The 22068-nt window shown below is 45.8% G+C and overlaps 1 protein-coding gene across 1 annotated transcript in view; it reads left to right on the forward strand.

Moving 5' to 3' along the window:
- The window catches only part of LOC135981276 (uncharacterized), a 43635-nt gene extending 21958 nt beyond the window's left edge, over positions 1-21677 (forward strand). Inside the window, exon 2 of the mRNA XM_065582911.1 lies at positions 17807-21677. Coding sequence (XP_065438983.1) covers positions 18205-19107 — 903 coding nt within the window. The 5' untranslated portion in view covers positions 17807-18204 and the 3' untranslated portion in view covers positions 19108-21677. The remainder of the gene's footprint in view (positions 1-17806) is intronic.
- Positions 21678-22068: the final 391 nt, after the last annotated feature.

Below are 22068 nucleotides of genomic sequence, written 5' to 3' on the forward strand. Positions count from 1 at the left end.
CAAGTTCTGATCTCAGTTACCAGTATAAATTCAATTAAGATTGGGCCCCATTATCTATAGATTTAAACATGAGCATCTTGAATTCTAATTCCAGGGCAGAGAATGTTTTCTGGTAAAAGGATACACTCATTCATTTTAGTAGTTATGTCTTTGCTCAGTTGGCAACAGTTGTAATATATTTATAACACTTGGCTTTATTAATCACTCTTCATTAGGTTCATTGAGCATAACTATAGCATGGTTTGTAAGATGATATGTTTCATTGAACAAAACACACGTCTGACAGCAGAAGACCAATAGCGTAAGGAAATGCAAACAACTGTCATTAGGCATAGATTTCATTTTTTGTGAATGACATATTTTTCCACATGGTAGGTCTGTATCAGGTCTGTTGCTCTCCCACTTGGCACGCAACACTCAAACTGCTTATTATAAGTATAAATCAAGAACACATTTCAAACAGATCAATAGTATTGGAAAACTTGCCTTCACCTGTGGACTAAAAAAATGAAAACGAAAATTTATTTTCTCTAGAAGTTTTTGTATTTTTTTTTCTGGTCCTTTTAAGTACATGGCGAATAATGCTTCTTTTACTTGTTCTTTGATTGACATTTCTCTGGAAGTGAAACACTGTTTGTCCCATGGATAAAATACTTTAATTAAAGGCAATGCAATGCTGAATCAGGTCCTGTGACTATTGGCTTGAGCTCTTATGTGATATTTACCACTGTGAAGAAGGCCAGCAAAAGGTGTAGTCTTCATTTATGCCTTATTTTGACATCTTAAATGGGACATCAGTGCTTCACAGGCGTGAATTCCACCCTACATCGTTAATGATTCCTGCATTTGATAGGTTCTAATGCAGGCTGAAATGACTGGGTGAAATCCCCCCCTGTATAGAGGGACCATTGCAGGATCAGGATCTAAACCTTCTTTCCAGGCTTTCCTAATGTTTGCAAATTTCAGATGTATAAGGTATGCAAGTCAGCATGTGATAGATCTAATCATTAATGAGAAACATTTACTCCCCTCCATTGCTGGGTTGTGTTCAGGGCTCCTATTCACTTTTTAAAAATATTTTATATGGTATCGTTTGTAACAGCTGGAAACGTTTTGTGTGCGTGTTAAACAAAAGAAGGTCACCAACATGAAAAGGAAAAGGATGGGCACTGTTTTTGGAGCTTGGGTCTGAAGGGGATATATAATATGAAAAAGATTAAGTGGAGGAAGCTGGAGATCTTCTAGCCACAAGACTATTGCAGTGTGGGTGGGCACAGCAAGGGTCTCTGCACATCCTGTCCCACCAGTAATCCTCTGACCCTGGGTGAGAGCTTTCACAACGTTGTGGAGCAAGACGGTGTGGGTGTGTGTTCAGTGCTAGGCTGAGCCATGGCCAGCAACTCATAATTGTGTGATGTGGCTAAATATAATGAGGCATTGTTTAAGATGGGCCTTGAAAGTCTTGGGTTGAAATATTGGGAAAAAATAAACAAGACGACACTTTGAGCTCTCTGCATAACAAATGGCTCCCTTTGGCATGATCTGCCAGGCTAGTTCATTTTGCCTTAGCTGAATCAGCTTCATGGAGAAACCCAAAACTCATTGCCAAGCTCTTATGGCAATCTCCTTTTACCACAGCGGTCATAAACAGATGTTATTATCCTCTATACTGGGAGCCAAATATCCTTTGGAGCAGGTTTGTGTACGACGTGAAGACTGTTCTCCAAAAATAGTAAAGAGATGAGGGGTGAGGGGAATCTGCTGTAGAAGCTGTTTGACAGATTGGTTATGTGTGTTTGATCAAAACATAAAATGCAGGATATCTGCCAATGTGTGACATTAAAGCACATCTGTATCAACATTAAAGCAAAAGTATATCCATGAGACAGTTCTTTCTGCTTTTTAGCCCAGAAAATGTTTTCCAAAGGAAAACAAGTAAATGCAGTGTGTGTGTGTGTGTGTATCTGTCTATCATTTTTCCAGGCTTATGCTAAATTCAGCTCAGAAGAGCAGCTGCAGACGTTTGTACAGAAATTTGCACAATTCAAAAGAAAATTTTGCAAGCCCTATTTCACTTCTGTTCCCTTTTTCTGTGTCACACTATGCCCTTAGACTACAAAAGAAATACGCTTTTTTGTAAGCTTGGATTCAAGCAAACATGTTTATTATAATAAGCTTGTACATGTACAATACATCCTAAAGGAGCCTAAATCATCTTAGAAATATAGTATGTATGATACAGTCAATACAACACTGCTGAAAATGTTGTCACCTCTGGAGTGAAAGGCAGAAAGCAGGTGGACAACCAGTGCACAGCAGAATGCATTACAGCACCTGTGAAGAGAAATTTTTTATGCAAACTCTGAAGTGTCTGCAATTGCACCTTGAAAATGAGTCATTAGCAGGGCCAGCTCTAGGAACCAGCAAAACAAGCTGGTGCTTGGGGTGGCACATTTTTAGGGGCGGCATGGCCGGCGCCAGAATGCCGCCCCTAAAAATGTGCCCTGGCCGCCCTAGCTCACCTCTGCTGCCGCTGCCACGGCGCGCGAAACAGCTGATTCGCGCGCCGCTGCTCCCCCTCCCTCCCAGGCTCTCAAACCTGGGAGGGAGGGGGAGCAGCGGCGCGCGAATCAGCTGTTTCACGCGCCGCGGCAGCTTGGGGTCTCCCCCTCCCTCCCAGGCTCTCAAACCTGGGAGGGAGGGGGAGACTCCGAGTGGCCGCGGCACGGCGCCGCTTCTCCCCCTCCCTCCTAGGCTTGAGAGCCTGGGGGGAGGAGGCAGGGCTGGGGATTTGGGCAAGGGGCGGAGTTGAGGCGGGGCTGGGGGTGAGGTAATTAAATACGGGGTGGGGGGGGGCGTTTTGCTTTGGGCGGCAAAAATCCTAGAGCCGGCCCTGGTCATTAGGAATGTAAAATTGGATAGAGAATGTGCAGTGACATGAGATGCAATTTGAAATACATGGCTTTGCATGTACAGATGGGTGTATTTACAAGTACTGTAGGAGCCTTTTTGGAGGTGGGGAGAGACGAGGAAGTAAAATGTACTGATCTGCTCCATGAGTATAGGGAATAGTCTTGCAGCAGCTGGATTGGAAGCTGGAGTTTCTACACAAGAACAATTTCATCCAGATAATAATCTTTGTAAAATGGATTTGTTCTGACACAGAGAGCCAGTCAGGGCTCCCTCTCAGATGTGGACAATGCTGCACTACGCTTCCCATAGAATTTTTTGTTTTCCAGAATAAACATGTCTAGTTCTCCCAACATTCTTAATGGGGTTGACTTTCCAAACTTGCATATTTTGGGGTATTCTAAATTGGAGAGTTCAGAGAGATGCCTTTTTAAAGCATGGTGTTTCAAGCTGCATGCAAATATGCCCTAATCAGTGCTGAGAAGGGTGTAATAACTACTAATGACATTGTTTTACACATACTAATTAAATGTAATCAAATACAGCTTTTGCCTACGTGATAGTATCACATTACTGAATCATACTGAGCTGATTTATTATAAACCTCAGGCAGCAAAATCTCCTAAAATGCATGTGTAAAATTCCCATAGACTTTGGTGGGAATGTCCCCTGGTGTGATCAAATATTAGAGCTGGGGGAACTTTACAAAAGATGACCTGTTGTACCTCTTCCCACTAGAGACGAGCCAAAACTTTATATCCCAGTACCCCACAGCTGTGAAAAAGTTCAGAACCCCTCCCCAACCCTGGATCCCAACCTCCCCTCCGCACTTTGAATTTGCAAAACGTTCAGTTCTAAATCTGCATGCAGAGCCTACCTTTGTGATAGGCTTTTCTCATGATAATGTGCCCAACAAAAATTACAGATCACAACATCCCTGAACTTTGTGACTTGGGGCCATCTCTACTTTGTTCTGTCCTAGATGGGAATAAGACCTGCAGCAAATTGGTACCCTTTGGTCTCCTGAAGCAAGCGGGGGATCAGGGAGGGAACTGTACAACAGAGGAGTCTCTCTGAGGCACAATGCTTCTCGGACTACTCCAGAGTGGTGCATTTGATGCACTACAGCTTGCTCAGGGCCATGCCTAAATGCATAATCTAGCGGCCCAAAGAGAGTAGGGACAGCCAGCCACCAACAACATGGGACATCCACTGACATCTTTGACTCTTCACAATCAGGCTTTACACCATGACATGGCATGGAGACGGCCCCAGGTGTATAATGAATTACCTTGTAGCAGTGGACAGAGGCCAAATCTCAATTCCTAGCTCTTGGAGGATATTTGACTAAGCCAAACTCTGACCAACTTCATAGCTCCCAATAAGGCCAAATATTTGTTTCCTTGAACCTGAGAATCTCTAAGGAGACTTCTCTTCAGACCTCATTTACCTTCTCCCCTAGATATTACAATGATGGACACACCTATGACCAATACAGAAATCTTCCTGTAGTTGAGGAGAACATGCTGCAAAGAGTGGCTTCTCCAAAACTCTACCCTTTCCTCCCACCTTGCTGTATCCCCTGAGACAATTAATTCACAGCAATTTATCTCATTCTTCCTTTGTCTCCCTCTTTCAGGAGCTTCCTAAGGCTTGGTCTACACTACCCCCCTAATTCGAACTAAGGTACGCAACTTCAGCTACGTGAATAACGTAGCTGAAGTCGAAGTACCTTAGTTCGAACTTACCTTGGTCCACACTCGGCAGGCAGGCTCCCCCGTCGACTCTGCGGTACTCCTCTCGCCGAGCTGGAGTACCGCAGTCGACGGCGAGCACTTCCGGGTTCGACTTATCGCGTCCAGACTAGACGCGATAAGTCGAACCCAGAAGTTCGATTGCCAGCCGCCGAACTAGCGGGTAAGTGTAGCCAAGGCCTAACAGTGCTGTCATTTTCAGCAGAGCTGTCTTCTGCAGCAAACCTGTAAAACTGTTCAAAAGTTATTTGATTAATAGATCCATACATTCCCTATGCCTGCACATTCCATAATTTATGTGCAACAGGGATGTGAAGAAAGTAATACTTGACTAAATTGTTCTCCTGACGTAAACCTGTAATTTAAAAATTATATATATTTAGAGTACAAGTCAAAACAGGAAGTGCATTCCCAAAGTGAATAAAGCTATTTCTGAGCCTAAATATCAACTGATTCAAAACTGTCTTGAAATGTCTCTCCCTTTATCCCACCTAACAAAACCAAAGAGCTTACCAAATGGGCTTACTATTTATGGGAAAGCTTTACTGTCCAGGCAGGTTAGCTATAGCTATATTTTTGTTAACGGCAAGGCAGAGAATGCTTGTGGTTCCATGCAGTCCAAAGGGAATTTTACCACTAGAGTGCAGAAAAAAATAAGTAAATCAAAAAGTAAAATGACATAATAGTAACAAAGAAAGATTTTCAAAAGATCAGGTGTAATAAAGGACCAAATGAAAGGGAGAAATCAATGTAGTTCATCAGCACTGGGCTAACCATCAAGTGTAAATTTGGACTGAAGAGGAGCCACATTAATAATAAAATAAAAAAAGTTGTGAGCTATAGGGGGAAAATACCAGATAAAATAGTAACTGACATAAGGTGATGTAGTTCTCAAGTGAAGCAGCCACTTAGAGCACCTGATTTCTTAGGCTTGGTCTACACTACCCCCCTAATTCGAACTAAGGTACGCAACTTCAGCTACGTGAATAACGTAGCTGAAGTCGAAGTACCTTAGTTCGAACTTACCTTGGTCCACACTCGGCAGGCAGGCTCCCCCGTCGACTCCGCGGTACTCCTCTCGCCGAGCTGGAGTACCGCAGTCGACGGCGAGCACTTCCGGGTTCGACTTATCACGTCCAGACTAGACGCGATAAGTCGAACCCAGAAGTTCGATTGCCAGCCGCCGAACTAGCGGGTAAGTGTAGCCAAGGCCTTAGCCTAAATTGTGCAATGGGTTTTATATGAACAGATCCCACTGAAATCAAAGGGGCTCCTCCCAGGTGCCAGAGTCCAGCTATACATAATGCATTGTAGGATTTGCATCTTTTGTTCTCTCCCATCATAGGTGTGCCTGCAATAGGGCCTATAGTCAGTACCACATGTGAGTTAGTTATTAATAATAAGAATTATTGTTATTATAACCATCCATAAAATTAGAATATTCTGTCATCTATGAAAACACTGTGGTTTTCACTTGTGACTTCACAAGGTAGCCGTACGTACGTATTTTACATTTATTTATAACTCAATATTTTTGCATAGGAACTTGCATTACAAATGTTACAGCAAGCTTCAGAAAACATGTTGCAACAAAGAAAGAAAAGCCTTTCATGTTAGCAATTAGATACAATAACACCCAATTTTGTTAAAGGACTGAACTCCCACAGGAATGATTTGTAATTTCTCATTTACAAAATCCAAATGTGCTATAACTATAGTAGCTCTAGAAAATCTTCTCAGCTGTTGCCTCAGTTCTACAATACTAATAGTGAACCTCTAATTTTGCTATTCTATGAAGCACAAATTGGCGTTACTATAGTCTGTAATTAATTCCATGGTAAATTCATGTTATTACCTTTTCTGTGCAATTGCACAATAGTAGACCTTCTGCTATGTTCCCAAAAAAGCTATTAAAAGCTGTGATTTGACTACAGATTGCTTTCTGGATTGGTGTCCTGACTCCTTCTCTTCACAAAATTAGTCACACAAGACATAAGCTGCAAATTGTAAAACTTTATTCAAACTGTAGCTGCTGAAACAGAACAATAGATTTCTAGTTAGTTGTGGCAAATAATGCTATTTTAAAGCATTACATTCAGATCAGTTGGAAATGAGGCTCACAGTGAAATAAGGGCCTGTTGACTGCATGCAACACAAGGAAGCAAATCCGGTTAGGAGTGGAGTCACTTAGGAAATTTCCATCAAAACAAGATTTTTTTTTTTTTTTAAGAAAAGATGAGGGTGAAAACCATTCGCTAATTTCCTCCCCTCCTTCTCCCTCCCCCTCACCAACACCCTAGTCTGGAGTGACTAGGAGGTTCATAAGGTAGCCAAATACTATTGTTCCGGGACATCATGGGGAGAAGGAAGATACCAGGCTAGGAACAAATTACCCAGTGTCTAGATGAGTTGGAGCCTTGGATGAGAGCTAGCTGGCTGCAGCTTGATCTAGTCAAGACTGAGATAATGCTGGCACTGTGGGAAGCGGCCAGATGAGTTGGCAGAATTCAGAGAGCGAGTGCAACTGCCACGCACAAAACAGGAGTTCAACTTGGGGTTTTGGTTAAATCCTGGGCTGCTCTTGGATGCTCAAGTGGAACTTTTCTCCAGCTGTGCCTGGGAAGTCAAGTGCCACCTTTTCTCTCCACAGAGAACCCTGCCACAATTATCCGTGCCTTTGCCACCTCAGTATTAGAGCACTGTAATGTTCTCTACATAGGGCTACGCAGGACCCTTTGGAAGCTGAAGCTGAAGGTAGTACAGAATGCAGCACCCTGGGAGCACAATAAGCAAACACTCCAAGAGCTGCATTGGCTTCCAGGTGGAACTCCAAGTGTTGGTTTTAACCCATCAAATCCTAAATGATTTGGGACATGGCCCTCTGAGAAATCACCTCTCTTTCTGTGACATGCTGCCACAACTAAGGTGAACAGAGGCACTGAAGCTGGAGCTCCTTTAATATAGACAAGAGGAAGCTGCTAGCTGGGTGTTCTCTATGAGCGGTCCTTACTTTGGAACTCCCTCCCTCCCTTGGTTTGCCAGAGCCTAGATGTGTTAATCTGGGCATGCCACACAGCCTAACTTTTCCCCTTCTTTGTCAAGGCTGCCGAGGAGGGTCTGAGTTCAGGTGGATATATTTATGGGTGATCCTTTGCCCATGTTTATGTTGTGATTTTCAAGATATGGGATAAGCACCCACAGTACTGGGTGGAGCCTAAAGAGGTATTTCAAAATCTTGAATATATAAATAAATAAATAAAATATGTTTGAGTCCTGTAAAGTAGTATAGCCCTAATGGTACCTTAAATTAGGGTTACCATATTTTGAGCCTCCAAAAGGAGGACACTCCATGGGCCCCAGCCCCGCCCCAACTCCGCCCCTTCCCCAACGTCCCCGCCCCAATTCTGGCCCCTCCCCTGCTTCCCGCAAACATTTGATTTGCGGGAAGCCTGAAGCAGGTAAGGGGGGGTGTGGGGGGAGGAGGCACGGCCCAGTCTGGCCCCCCAGCGTCTCCAGCCTGGGTCGGCTCGGGCCCTGGGGTGCCGGCCCCGGGCCCGGCCCCCGGCCGAGCACCCCCGGCCCACCCAGCACTGCCGGTCCCTGGCCCCCGGGCCCCCGGCCGAGCACCCCCGGCCCGCCCAGCACTGCCGGTCCCCGGCCCGGCTCCCCGGCACCGCACCGCTGGCCCGGCCCCCGAGCCCCCGGCTCAGCACCGCGCCGCCGGCCCGGCCCCCGAGCCCCCTGCTTGGCACCGCACCGCCAGCCCCCGAGCCCCCGGCTCGGCACCGCCGACCGCCGGCCTGGCCCCCAGCCCAGCACCGCCGGCCCCGCATGTCCCGATTTTCCCGGACATGTCCGGCTTTTTGGGATTTCCCCCCGGACGGGGATTTGGAGCCCAAAAAGCCGGACATGTCCGGGAAAATCCGGACGTATGGTAACCCTACCTTAAATGGAAGAGTTTTTAAATCATAGTGTAGGAGGATAAAGGGATACCGTAACAGTAATAACCAGATAATTATTATAGTAATAATATTCAGAGGGGTAGCTGTGTTAGTCTGAATCTGTAAAAAGTAACAGAGGGTCCTGTGGCACCTTTAAGACTAACAGAAGTATTGGGAGCATAAGCTTTCGTGGGTAAGAACCTCACTTCTTGCATCTGAAGAAGTGAGGTTCTTACCCACGAAAGCTTATGCTCCCAATACTTCTGTTAGTCTTAAAAGTGCCACAGGACCCTCTGTTACTTTTTACAGTAATAATATTGTTACATATGAGAAATGGTCATAGGTGACCAAACTATGATTGGGGCTGTGTATTACAGAACACTGCACTGAATATCTGTTTTTAAGAGCTATGTCTCTTTAAATGGCTTGCCTTTTGGAGTGCCCTGCATTCAGACTAAAAGAGTGACAAAGCCAATTATTTCTGTTGCCTCTGGGTTTTCTTTACATGATTAGCAGAATTTTAGAATGGTCACTTGTGCTTGTGGTCTCAGTACATTGTACCTGGCACTAACAAGCACCCTTGTCAATGCACAGTAGCGGAAGAGAGGCCAAGGATGAAATGAGTATGATGACAAATCTTCCTTTTGCCTTCAAAGGTGGTCTCTCTAGACCATGAGCGAGGCACATTTTGAGGGCAGTGGGGGAGGGCTTGTGATGCCCCTATTTATACAGTATCTGTTTTTGTTGTTAAATAGGGGACTGCAAGTCTCCTGAACTCTCAATCTAGCCCTTCCCATAAGCATTGCAATTTTAATAAAGGAAAGAACTGGATACTTCCTCTTTGATCTTTGCAACTAATCTCCCAACATTCCTAAAAGGATTAAATCTTTAATAATCATTTTAGGAACAGTTGATTTATAGAGCCTGAATTCTCCACTCTGATTTACATGTAATGATGAGTATAAATGTTTAGCATTTGTTTAAAGTTTTAAATAAATACCAATCACGCAGAGAAAACATTTGTTGCACTCTCAGGACCTCCCCTTACTGCTAAAGAGAATTCTATTCATGAAACCGCCCAGTTAGAAGTCTTTGATCTGGGAACAAATCATTCATCCTGTTTAAAATTGTTAGTGCTGGTTACCAGAATACAAGTAACTCTTTCTCTCTCTCTCTTTTTTTCTCCCCCCCCCCCCCCCATCTCTCCAAAAGGTGCACATCAAAAAAAACTTTGGTTTGCAAAAAGTAGTGTGACTCATCTGGGCTAAGTGCTTTTTTCAGTTGTGTACCCAAAAAATATATTTGCAAAAAACGGAGTTTCAAAATCAGGCCATTTAGCTCAAATGTACACTAGTGACTACTCTTTTTGCTGAATTAGATCCTGATTGTTCAAACACTTATACACATGTTTAGCTTTACACTGAGGTCTGGTCTGCACACAGTTTTCATACTGGTATAACTAATTTTAATTTTAAACAAAATAGTTATACCTATGCTAGCACAACTCCTAGCATGGAAGTAGTTGTACTGGTATAAAGATGCCTTATACTGGTACAGTTTATTCTCCTTCCTTTATGGAGATAGATGTAGCTAAATGAGCACATTTATACCAGTATAACTCAGTCCAGATCAAAGGGGTGGTACCACTTTAAATATACTGGTATATTAAAATAATACAATTGTTGTGGGAAGACAAGCCCTCTGTAAAGATAAGCATGTGTATAAGTGTGCAGGATTGCAGTCTGCCTAACTACACAAGGGCCACAGTAAAACAGATATTACACAGAGGCCCAGATCCTCAGAGGTACTTAAGCATTGAATCTTGGAGGATCTGGGCTAAAGCATTGTCAAAGAAAATTTAAAAATGGGGAAAATATTTCCCCCCTAACTTTTCCATTACAGTAATTGTAACTACAGTAGATTCAAAAATCCCAGCCAGATCTCTGATTTTGAAGTTGACTGTCTCTAATAATTTCTGTTGAAGATGCACATGCTAGAATGGAATCCAGCTAACTCTCCCAGAGCTGTATTGTCTCTGCAGTACACACATGACTATTAAGTATGCAGAACTGGTTGTCAGCAAGGAAATCAGCAAATATTCTGGATACACACAGAGAGCAGGCTGGCTGGGTAAGAAGGTGTCATTTTTACATGGCTACTTTTCAGACTATCCCGCACTATACGTTTAAACAAAATCTGTTTCCATTGCAGTAAAGAATAATAATGAAAATGTTGCTATTAATTCTAGGTTGACAATCTTGTTATTTGCAAAACAATGTGGGGAAAGGAGGATTAAATTAACAGTTCCTTTTCACATATTTGTCATCAATATTCAAGAAATTATAACTTATATCTGAAGTTTCTTTTCTTCAGAATTGATTTGAATATATTTAATTTATCTTTTGATACACTGAAACTGTAAGACTGTGGCATAGATACAGTGTACATAACAAAACAGTCTTTAAGTGGACTTATAATCACAGTTAAACTCTATGTTTTAGAAAATGTGAAGCATTCAATTACAGTCCACATACCTGCAGTGGAGTAATAGGTTTTTGACTCCAGGCATATTACTGAGTTGGTTTTTACTGAGAAGGGAACGCCCTTGTCTGATGGCTTTACAGTACATTGCACAATAACCTGTTATTATGTGATTTTTTTTTTTTTTTTACAATTTTCTCCCAAGGCAACATGAGCTCTTATAATTGAAGTGAAATACTGAAACAGAGTATTCTACTAACTGCGCTACCATTATGAATGATACTAATCTGCAGCTCTCTGCTCTTAGTTCAATTGCAAGGGAAAATATTAAACTATCCCCACTACCTTGGTAGATTTATGCCACAAAGCAGAAAATGCTCAGACCAAGGCCAGGAGGCTGTTTTCATTTCCATGGTACTAGCCTGCAGTCAAACCTGTCAGAATGTAGTCTCCTGCATGTCATTATCTATTTAATGTTCTCTCTGTAAAGTGCTTCTCTTGAATGCAAAGGCTGTGGACTATAGAGCTAAATGGATTAAGAGAAAAGGCTCCAGGTTTCCTCTTCCCTGTAGAATCTCAGTCTTGTCAGGTTCTGGTGAAACCCCCAGGCAGGGCTGTTTGCAAAAGTGCTCCTGAGGCCTCTGTTTGCACAGACTAAGGCCGTATCTACACTACAAAGTTAAGTCACCTTTATGTAAATAGACATCAAGCCTCTGATTTAAGCAAGTCAATCTTGCGTGTCCACACTACGCTTATTGCGTCGGCAGAGTGCATCCTCACTAGCAGCAACACACGGAGCACTGCAATGTGGGTAGCTATCCCACTGTGCACGTAGTCAAGTGGAATTTTGGGTTGGGCTTGCAATGCCTTATGGGACCAAAACATTGGCACGGGTGGTTATGGAAACATGACATTAGCCTCCCATGATGCACTTACCTCCCTCCTGAAATAAATAACAAACAAACCAAGCCTTTCTCACGCCTTTTTTTGTAAGCCTGGGTTACCCGCACAGATGCCATAGCACAATAAGCCTGGACCCCGCTCAGCTATACACCGTTGTGAGCATTACAAACACCTCACACCTTATCCTGCAGTATTTACACAGCCATTACAGGAGCTTCCATGCAGAACAATGTGATGCCATGCAAGAAGCCCTACTGGAAGCCATGGAGCGGAGCAATTCACAGTTGCTGGTGTCATAGAAATTTCTGTCCGTTCCAGCTGAGGAATAAGGAGAGACGGACACAGCTAGCCAAGCAAGGAGCCCCGGGAGAGGCGATCTGTTTATTTCAATTGCAATTGGGTTCGAGCTCATAAGTCAGCAAGAACCAAGAAAACACTTACACCAAAGCATTATATGCAGTTGCTTATGATAATCTATCGCTCTATGATTGGCCAAAATTTGCCATCATTACCATACATAATTAGCAAGCTACATGTATCTGCCCCTCTTATGACCTCTTATTGTTCATTTACTTGCCCCCCACCCTTGTTATTTTGCAAACTAAGTAGTTAGTTATCTATAGGATACAGGCACAGGGAGTTCCATTGTCTATAGGTTTGGAGTTTGGCTACATTTCCTCTCGAAGGAACTTCCTGAGTTAAGACAACCTATAGCTGACACTACATGTTTCCCATGTGAACGTGACAAATTTGCCCCCTGGCCGTTAAGTAGAATAATTCTATATCACTGGCGACAGTCATGCATCAACTTGACACAGTTGAGCACCATTTCTGGGTCCGTGACACAAGCACTGATTGGTGGGACCGCATCGTTATGCAGCTATGGAATGACAAGCAGTGGCTGCAGAACTTTCAAATGCATAAGGCCACTTTCCAGGAACTGTGTGAAGAGCTTTCCCCAGCCCTGAAGTGCAGCAATATTAAAATGAGAGCTGCTCTGACTGTGGAGAAGCAAGTGACGACAGTTCTGTGGAAGCTTGCAATGCCAGACTGCTACCGGTCAGTGGGGCATCAATGTGGAGTGGGTAAATCTACCATGGGATCTGTTGTGATCCAAGTTTGCAGGGTGTGACGTTCCCCTCTGGTGTTATCTGGACTGGTGATCGGCTAGGTCACTCCAATCCTTGACTCTGGGAGCCAGGCTTACCCTGCTCTGCTGTGAGAACTCCCACTCTTGGGCTGTTCACACACAGCCTCTGGCATGTAAGTTGCTTGGATTGTGCAACCGAATGACACTAGCCAATATCTCTGGTCCCAGAGACAACCCTAGGGATATCTATCTTGCAGTGTCCTGTTACACCCACTGGATGCTGCAAGCTTATACGAGTTCATCAGTTTAACAAAGAAATTGATATGTAACAGGCTTATTATCCTAAATGGAGTCTCTGACATGCTTCAAACCAAATGCACTGCTTCAGGTAGAATAAACAAACAGATGGGTTTTAAGTGATTATAAGTCAAAACCTAAGTCAGATTTGGTCAAATGAAATAAAAGCAAAACACATTCTAAGCTGATCTTAACACTTTCAGTGCCCTTACAAACTTAGATGCTTCTCGCCACAGGCTGGCTGGTTGCCCTTCAGCCAGGCTCTCCCCTTCGATCAGCGCTTTAGTCGCTTGGTGGTGATGTTTGTAGATGAAGGTGGAAGAATAGGAAGAGCATGGCAAACATCTCTCCCTTTTATCATGTTCTTTCTTCCCTCTTGGCTTTCCCCACTCCCCCTTCAGAGTCAGGTGAGCATTACCTCATTGCAGTCCCAAACTGACCAAAGAAAGGGGGGTGACTCACGGGAGTGTCCAACAGATCCTTTTGTTGCTGCCTAGGCCAGTGTCCTTTGTTCCTGTGAGGCTGGGCTGGGTTTGTCCCATACATGCCCTGATGAGGTGTGAACTGCCCCTCTGCTCTTGGAGAGTTTTTGCCTGGACTTATTTTAAGCCATGAAGACACATTTTCAGCCTCAGAACTATATACATGAAATTATAACCTATAACATTACTATACAACCTACAACCATGCTCAGGGCATCATGAGCCTTCTGAAGACATCCAACATGACAAACTTTGCATTGGATACCACACAATCATTTTATAAAGATGAACACGGGGGTGTAGACTGTTCCCACAAGGTACAGAATGTGACACAGGGCCATTAACAGACTTCTGCTAAGAAGGGTAGTGACTCTGAGCAATGTGCAGGACGTAGTGAATGGTTTTGCCATGACAAGGGTCCCTAACTGCAGTGGGTGATAGGGATATGAGTTCTATCTATCTTGGCACCAGACCACCTTGCCAAAGAGCACATAAACTGAAAGGGATACTTCTCAATGGTGTTGCAAGCACTGGTGAATCACAGGGGCCGTTTCCCTACCATCCCACATTGATGTCAGTGAAAGGTGCATGACGTATGCACCTTTAGGAGCACAGGTCTGTTCAGAAAGCTGCAAGCAGGGACTTCCTTTGCAGACTGCAAAATAACCATTGTTGATGTTGAAATGCCAATCGTGATCCTGGGAGATCCAGCCTACCCCTTGCTCGCATAGCTCATGGAGCTGTACACTGGCAGCCTGGACAGCAGTAAGGAGCAGTTCACCCATAGGCTGAGCAAGTGCAAAATGGTGATTAAATGTGCCTTTGGACGTTTTAAAAGGTCGCTGGTGTAGTTTGCTTACTAGGTTAGACTTCAGTAAAAGCAATATCCCGACTGCTATTGCTGCCTGCTGGGTGCTCCATAATATCTGTGAAACAAAGGGAGAAAAGTTTCTGCTGGAGTGAGGGGTTGAGGTAGATTGCCTGGCAGCCAATTTTGAGCAGCCAGACCCCAGGGCAATAAGAAGAGAACATTGAGGGGCTCTGCGTCTCCATGAGGTTTTGAAAACCAGTTTCAGCAATAAGCCAGAGTAATGTGACACGTATCTGTGGTGTTCCTTATCAAACTGTCCCCTCCATTGTATTTTCTTCCCTGTAAACTCCACCCCCACCAACCACCGTGTGTTGAATAAATAAAGAACGTTTCCCCCTCAATCCGCTAAGTTTTATTATGCACACAAACCCACAGAAACAGCAAAGAAAAGTAAGATAACTTGAGACAAAAGGGCTGATAACACTTTGGGGGGAGAAACAAGGAAAGCTTGCTTATAGATGCACTGCAATAACAATCAAAGGTGTGGGAATGAGTGCCTTCTGGTCCTTGTACCCTCCCCTGGTTTTGAGTGCAAGGGATACCGAACTTTCCCTCTCCCCTTCTCCTCTCCCCCCACCACCTCATAGGACGTTTGGGGGAAGAGGATATAGAACTGGGCGATGATGGCAGAAGGCTCAGCATAGGCTGCAGAGGGACTCTAACGTTTAGCAGCCTTTTCCAACCTCAACCAGATGCCTCAACATGTCTGATTGCTCCTTCATAATCTGCAGTATCTCTTCCTGCATAGCATGCTCTTGTTCCCTGCATGCTCTCCTGTCCTCCCTGTCCATGTCCAAGTTCTCGGACAGTGTAATTCTCCATGCTCTGAGCTCCATTTTGTCACTCTTGGAGGTGTGCATTAACTCATTGAACATGTCCTTCTGAGGCTTCTTTTTCCATCTTCTAATCTGGGAAAGTCTCTGTCCCGGTGTGGAGGATGCGCTGACAGACAAGGTTTCAGCTGCAAGGAATGCAAATCACAAGGGTAGTATTGACAGTGCATACATTGTTTCTGGTGCAAGATTAACTTTTTTCATTTAAAAAAACACCCCCTCAATACACTTCACTGCAAGTCACAACGTAATCACATCCATTAGCTATTGCAAGAGTTGGTTTGCTGCTCCAACCATGGTGAGTAAGGCCACAAGGCATGGGAGAGAGGTCTTGTGCTGCTGCTTTTATGAAGACATCCTTGGGATCACAGGTAGGAACTTGAGTAAAGCCCTCTTTCCCCTAGCAGCCTGTGAGGACAGGCACCAGTGTAAAGCCCCGCAATGGTTTGTTTTTTACAAAAGTGGCACCGGGTTGGGGGGAGGGAAGGGAGTCAAACAAGAAGCAGCCACCCTCCACCTTTTTTTTTCAATGCTGCTTGCAATACACAGTGATCCCTTCCAACCACAACCACAGCATGTTTGGGAAAGTGTGGTTGTGTGACCCAGATTTCACCAAACAGGGGTGGATTACTTGTTGAATTGTTTGTGGTTTAAGGGCTAGCATTGAAAACTTCCCTCATTTTCCATTGGTGACCCTATGCAAATCACTCTCCTGAGGGTAACAGAGGCGGCAAGGGAGCAGATGCTGCAAGTGTCTGGGTACAGACCTGGTCCTTATGCTGCAATGCTGTGTGCTGCAATGATGCCAGCAGAGTTAACACTGGAGGGCATGGGAAAGTGTCCTACCCTGGTGGATGAAATAAGTCATCCCTTGCCAGAAACCTTCTGCAAAGGATTGCAGAGTACCTCCATGAAAGCTTCCTAGAGATCTCCATGGAGGATTCCCAGGCCATCCCCGTGCACATAAACAGTCTTTTTTGGAGAGCATCTCTGCTTAGCTGAATTGGCCACCTACTCTTTTGTTCAGATTAAACATAAAAAATAATAGCATGTAACCCCTACAGTTTGATTGGAAATGTGCACTTACCAGAGGGGTCTTCCTCGTCATCATGCTCCGCTGACAGCTGGTCCTGTGAAGGGATGGGCTCCAGGGTTAAAAGCAGTTCTTGGCTGTTGGGGAGAATGGATCTCCACTTGCCTGCCTCATATTCTTCTCCTCCTCCTCATTGTTGCTCGAGGTAGCCCGGGGCTACTGGGAGGTATCCACAGAGTGTTTTGGGGTAGTCGTGGGTTTGCCGCTGAGAATCGCATGCAGCTTGTCTGTGGGGCAGAACCAGAAAGATTGTTCGCCTCCCTTGTCTTCTGGTACACTTGTGGAAACTCCTTTATTTTCATGCAGCACTGCTGTGTGTCATGGTGTAGCCCTTCTCCCCCATGCCCTGTGTGATCTTGGCATAGATGTCAGTGTTTCTTCTGTTGGATCGGAGCTTTGCCTGCACAGACTCTTCTCCCCACACAGCAATAAGATCCACCACCTCCTGTGTACTCCATGCTGGAGTGCATTTGCCACCTTGAGTTTCTATGATCAGGTGGGCTGGCGAACTCTCCACACTGTTCAAACAGGAAATGAAAATTCAAAAGTTCCCAGAGCTTTAACAAGGAAGTAGCTGTTTCCTGTGTACCTGGCTGACGTGCAGTGGAGTTGAAAGTGCTCTCCAGAGCGGTTACAGCAGAGCACTGTGGGACACCTTTAGGAGGCCAATTCATTCGAATTAAACAACTCAGTGTCTACACGATCCCCATGTCAACCCCTGGTTGTCGAATCAAGCACTATGCCTCTTGCAGAGGTGGAGTACAGAAGTCAAATTTACAGGCCACTTAGGTTGCCAGAAGGGACATGGTAGTAGGGTATGTCTACACTACGAAATTAGGTTGATTTAATAGAAGTCAATTTTTTTAGAAATCCATTTGATACAGTCGATTGTGTGTGTCCCCACTAAGCGCATTAAGTCGGTGGAGTGCATCCACACTACCGAGGCTAGCGTTGAATTACGGAGCGGTGCACTGTGGGTAGCTATCCCACAGTTCCCGCAGTCTCTGCCGCCCATTGGAATTCTGGGTTGAGCTCCCAATGCCTGATGGGGCAAAAACATTGTTGTGGGTGGTTCTGGGTACATGTCGTCAGGCCTCCCTCCTCAGTGAGAGCAACGGCTCAGAATCGTTTTGCGTCTTTTTTCTGCGCAGATGCCATGCCACGGTAAGCATGGAGCCCGCTCAGATCGCCGTGGCAGTTATGAGCACTGTAAACACCACGCGCATTATCCTGCAGTGTATGCAGCACCAGAACCTGCAAAAGCAGGCGAGGAGGCGACGGCAGCGCGGTGATGAGAGTGATGAGGATATGGACACAGACTTCTCTCAAAGCACAGGCCCTGGCAATTTGGACATCCTGGTGGTAATGGGGCAGGTTCATGCCGTGGAACGCCAATTCTGGGCCCAGGAAACAAGCACATACTGGTGGGACTGCATAGTGTTGCAGGTCTGGGATGATTCCCAGTGGCTGAGAAACTTTCGCATGCGTAAGGGCACTTTCATGGAACTTTGACTTGCTTTCCCCTGCCTTGAAGCACAAGAATACCAAGATGAGAGCAGCCCTCACAGTTCACAAGCGAGTGGCGATAGTCCTCTGGAAGCTTGCAATCCCTGACAGCTACCGGTCAGTCGGGAATCAATTTGGAGTGGGCAAATTTACTGTGGGGGCTGCTGTGATCCAAGTAGCCAACGCGATCACTGAGCTGCTGCTATCAAGGGTAGTGACTCTGGGAAATGTGCAGGTCATAGTGGATGACTTTGCTGCAATGGGATTCCCTAACTGTGGTGGGGCGATAGACGGAACGCATATCCCTATCTTGGGACTGGACCACCAAGGCAGCCAGTACATAAACCACAAGGGATACTTTTCAATGGTGCTGCAAGCATTGGTGGATCACAAGGGACGTTTCACCAACATCAATGTGGGATGGCCGGGAAAGGTACATGACGCTCGCATCTTTAGGAACTCTGGTCTGTGTGAACGGCTGCAGCAAGGGACTTACTTTCCAGACCAGAAAATAACCGTTGGGGATGTTGAAATGCCAATAGTTATCCTTGGGGACCCAGTCTACCCCTTAATGCCATGGCTCATGAAGCCATACACAGGCACCCTGGACAGTAGTCAGGAGCTGTTCAATTATAGGCTGAGCAAGTGCAGAATGTTGGTAGAATGTGCCTTTGGACGTTTAAAAGCACGCTGGTGCAGTTTACTGACTTGGTTAAACCTCAGCAAAACCAATGTGCCCATTGTTATTACTGCTTGCTGTGTGCTCCACAATCTCTGTGAGAGTAAGGGGGAGATGTTTATGGCGGGGTGGGAGGTCGAGGCAAATCGCCTGGCCGCTGATTATGCACAGCGAGACACCAGGGCGGTTAGAATAGCGCAGCAGGGCGCGCTGCACATCAGAGAAGCTTTGAAAACCAGTTTTATGACTGGCCAGGCTACGGTGTGAAAGTTCTGTTTGTTTATCCTTGATGAAAACCCGCCCCCTTGGTGCACTCTACTTCCCTGTAAGCCAAACGCCCTCCCCCCCCTCTTTGATCACCGCTTGCAGAGGCAATAAAGTCATTGTTGTTTCAAATTCATGCATTCTTTATTACTTCATCACACAAATGTGGGGGATAACTGCCAAGGTAGCCCAGTAGGGGTGGGGGAGAAGGGAAGAACCAGGAGGGGTGGGGGAGAAGGGAAGAACCAGGTGGGGTGGTAGAGGAAGGAAGGACAAGGCCACACTGCACTTCAAAACTTACTGAATGCCAGACTTTTGTTGCTTGGGCAGTCCTTTGGGGTAGACTGGTTGGGTGCCTGGAGGCTCCCACACCGCGTTCTTAGGCGTCTGGGTGAGGAAGCTATGGAACTTGGGGAGGAGAGCGGTTCGTTACACAGGGGCTGCAGCGACAGTCTGTGCTCCTGCTGCCTTTCCTGCACCTCAACAATACGCCGGAGAATATCAGTTTGATCTTCTAGTCGCCTCAGCATTGCATCCTGCCTCCTCTCATCATGCTGATGCCACCTATCATCTTGATCACGCCACATGTCCTCTCATTCATTTAGTGCTTTCCTGCACTCTGACAGTGTCTGCCTCCATGCATTCTGCTGGGCTCTTTCAGTGTGGGAGGACTGCATGAGCTCAGAGAACATTTCATTGCGAGTGCATTTTTTTTGCCTTCTAATCTTCGCTAGCCTCTGGGATGCAGATGATATGGGGAACGTTGAAACATTTGCAGCTGCGGGAGGAAAAAAGGGAGTGTAGTATTTAAAAAGACACATTTTAGAGACCAATGGGTAGAGTCTTTCATGGTGAACCAAGCTGTTAACATTACATGGTTTTAGGGGCACCCCCTAGAATGGCATGCAGCTCATCATAGAAGCGGCATGTCTGGGGGTCAGGGCTCTGACCCGGAGTGGCCATTTACCTCTCTGGTTCTTTAGTAGGCTTGCCTGAGCTCCTTAAGTTTCACGTGGCACTGCTGTGGGTCCCTGTTATAGCCTCTGTTCTTCACGCCCTTGGAGATTTTTTCGAATATTTGGGCATTTCATCTTTTGGAACGGAGTTCTGATAGCACGGATTCGTCTCCCCAAACAGCGATCAGATCCAGTAACTCCCGTTTGGTCCATGCTGGAGCTCTTTTGCGATTCAAGGACTGCATGGTCACCTGTGCTGATCAGCTCACTACACTGTCCAAACAGGAAATGAAATTCAAAAGTTTGCGGGGCTTTTCCTGTCTACCTGGCCCCTGCATCGGAGTTGAGAGTGCTGTCCAGAGCGGTCACAATGGAGCACTCTGGGATAACTCCCGGAGGCCAATACTTTTGAATTGTGTCCACACTACCCCAAATTCGACCCAGCAAGGTGGATTTCAGCGCTAATCCCCTCGTCGGGGAGGAGTACAGAAATCGATTTAAGAGTCCTTTAAGTCGACAAAAATGGCTTCGTCGTGTGAACGGGTGCAGGGTTAAATCAATCTAACGCAGCTAAATTCGTAGTGTAGACCAGGGCGTAGTGTAGGCACATACATTATTAGATCAACTTAATGTGGCTTATGTTGACCTAAGTGTAGACCAGGCTTCAGTAAAATTAAATATGTGGGGAGGGAGGACAGGGGGAGAATAGGGAAAGTGTAGAGAGTGTCATGGTGCCATAGATTATTGTTATATCATCAGAACCCTTGGAATACAATTCTATTGAGCAGGGCTATGTGTAAAACTAGTATTTTGTACAGGTTAACTTGTTCTCACTTGCAAGGCCTTTCATGGCTGTCCCCACCCTAGCTATCATCTCATGCACTATTGAGTTGTTCATGCCCATCTCTGTTCTGCCAATAGTGCCAGCCTTCATCACTTACTTGTTACATTTTCAACCATACACCTTTGTGCTTTCTCCCATTCTGCCCCTCCAGCATGGGAGACACTCCCCATAAACATCTGCAAGGCCACCTTGTTCAAATCCCTCCTTAAAAACTCTCTTTAACATGATGTTTACAAAAAAACCTAGCTAATAGCTAGACCTGTATTGTCTCATTGCTTTCTTGTGCTCCCCCTATCTGCCTGTTGTATCCACCAGTGGTCTGATGACTCTTACTTAGCTTGTAAGCCCTTTAGAGCAGGGACTTTTGTTTGTTTGTTTGTTTGTTTGTTTTTGTTCTGTCTGTACTGTGCCTAGCACAGCGGGACCCTGATCTTTGACTGGAGCTCCTTGGTGCTATGTTAATACAAATAATAGATAATAATAAGAATTTGGATTTTTAGTGGGGCTGTGATATTTTGACCCAAATAGTCAGTCAGATATGTAAATGTCACCACTGTACTTTACTGTACTGAGAATGGCATTTTACTATCTAAGGCAGGGGTGGGCAAACTATGGCCCACGGGCTGCATCTGGCCCACCAGCCATTTTAATTCAGCTCTCAAGCTCCCACTGGGGAGTGGGGTCTTGGGCTTGCCCTGCTCCAGGGCTCCAGCCGGGGACCAGGGTCGGGGGCCGTCCGCACAGCAACCAGATGCAGCGGCATGTCTCCCCTCCAGCTCCCACGCCTAAGGGTAGCCAGGGAGCGCCACACGCTACCCCCGGCCCAAGTGCCACCCTCGCAGCTCCCATTGGCTGGGAACCATGGCCAATGGGAGCTGCAGGGGCGGCGCCTACAGACGGGGCAGCACACAGCAGAGCCTCCTCCATGTAGGAGCCAGAGGGGGGACATGCCACTGCATCCAGGAGCTGCTTGAGGTAAGTGCCACCTGGAGCCTGCACTCCTGAGCCACCTCCCCCCCACACCCCAACCCCCTGCCCTCTGAACTGCCCTCCGAACCTCTCCTGCCCCATGAGGTAAGCGCCACCCGGAGCCTGCACCCCTGAGCCACCTCCCCCCCACGCCCCAACCCCCTGCTCCCCTCCTGCCCTCCGAACCTCTCGGTC

This window comes from Chrysemys picta, chromosome 2 (assembly GCF_011386835.1).
Source record: "Chrysemys picta bellii isolate R12L10 chromosome 2, ASM1138683v2, whole genome shotgun sequence".
Taxonomy (NCBI): Eukaryota; Metazoa; Chordata; order Testudines; family Emydidae; genus Chrysemys; species Chrysemys picta.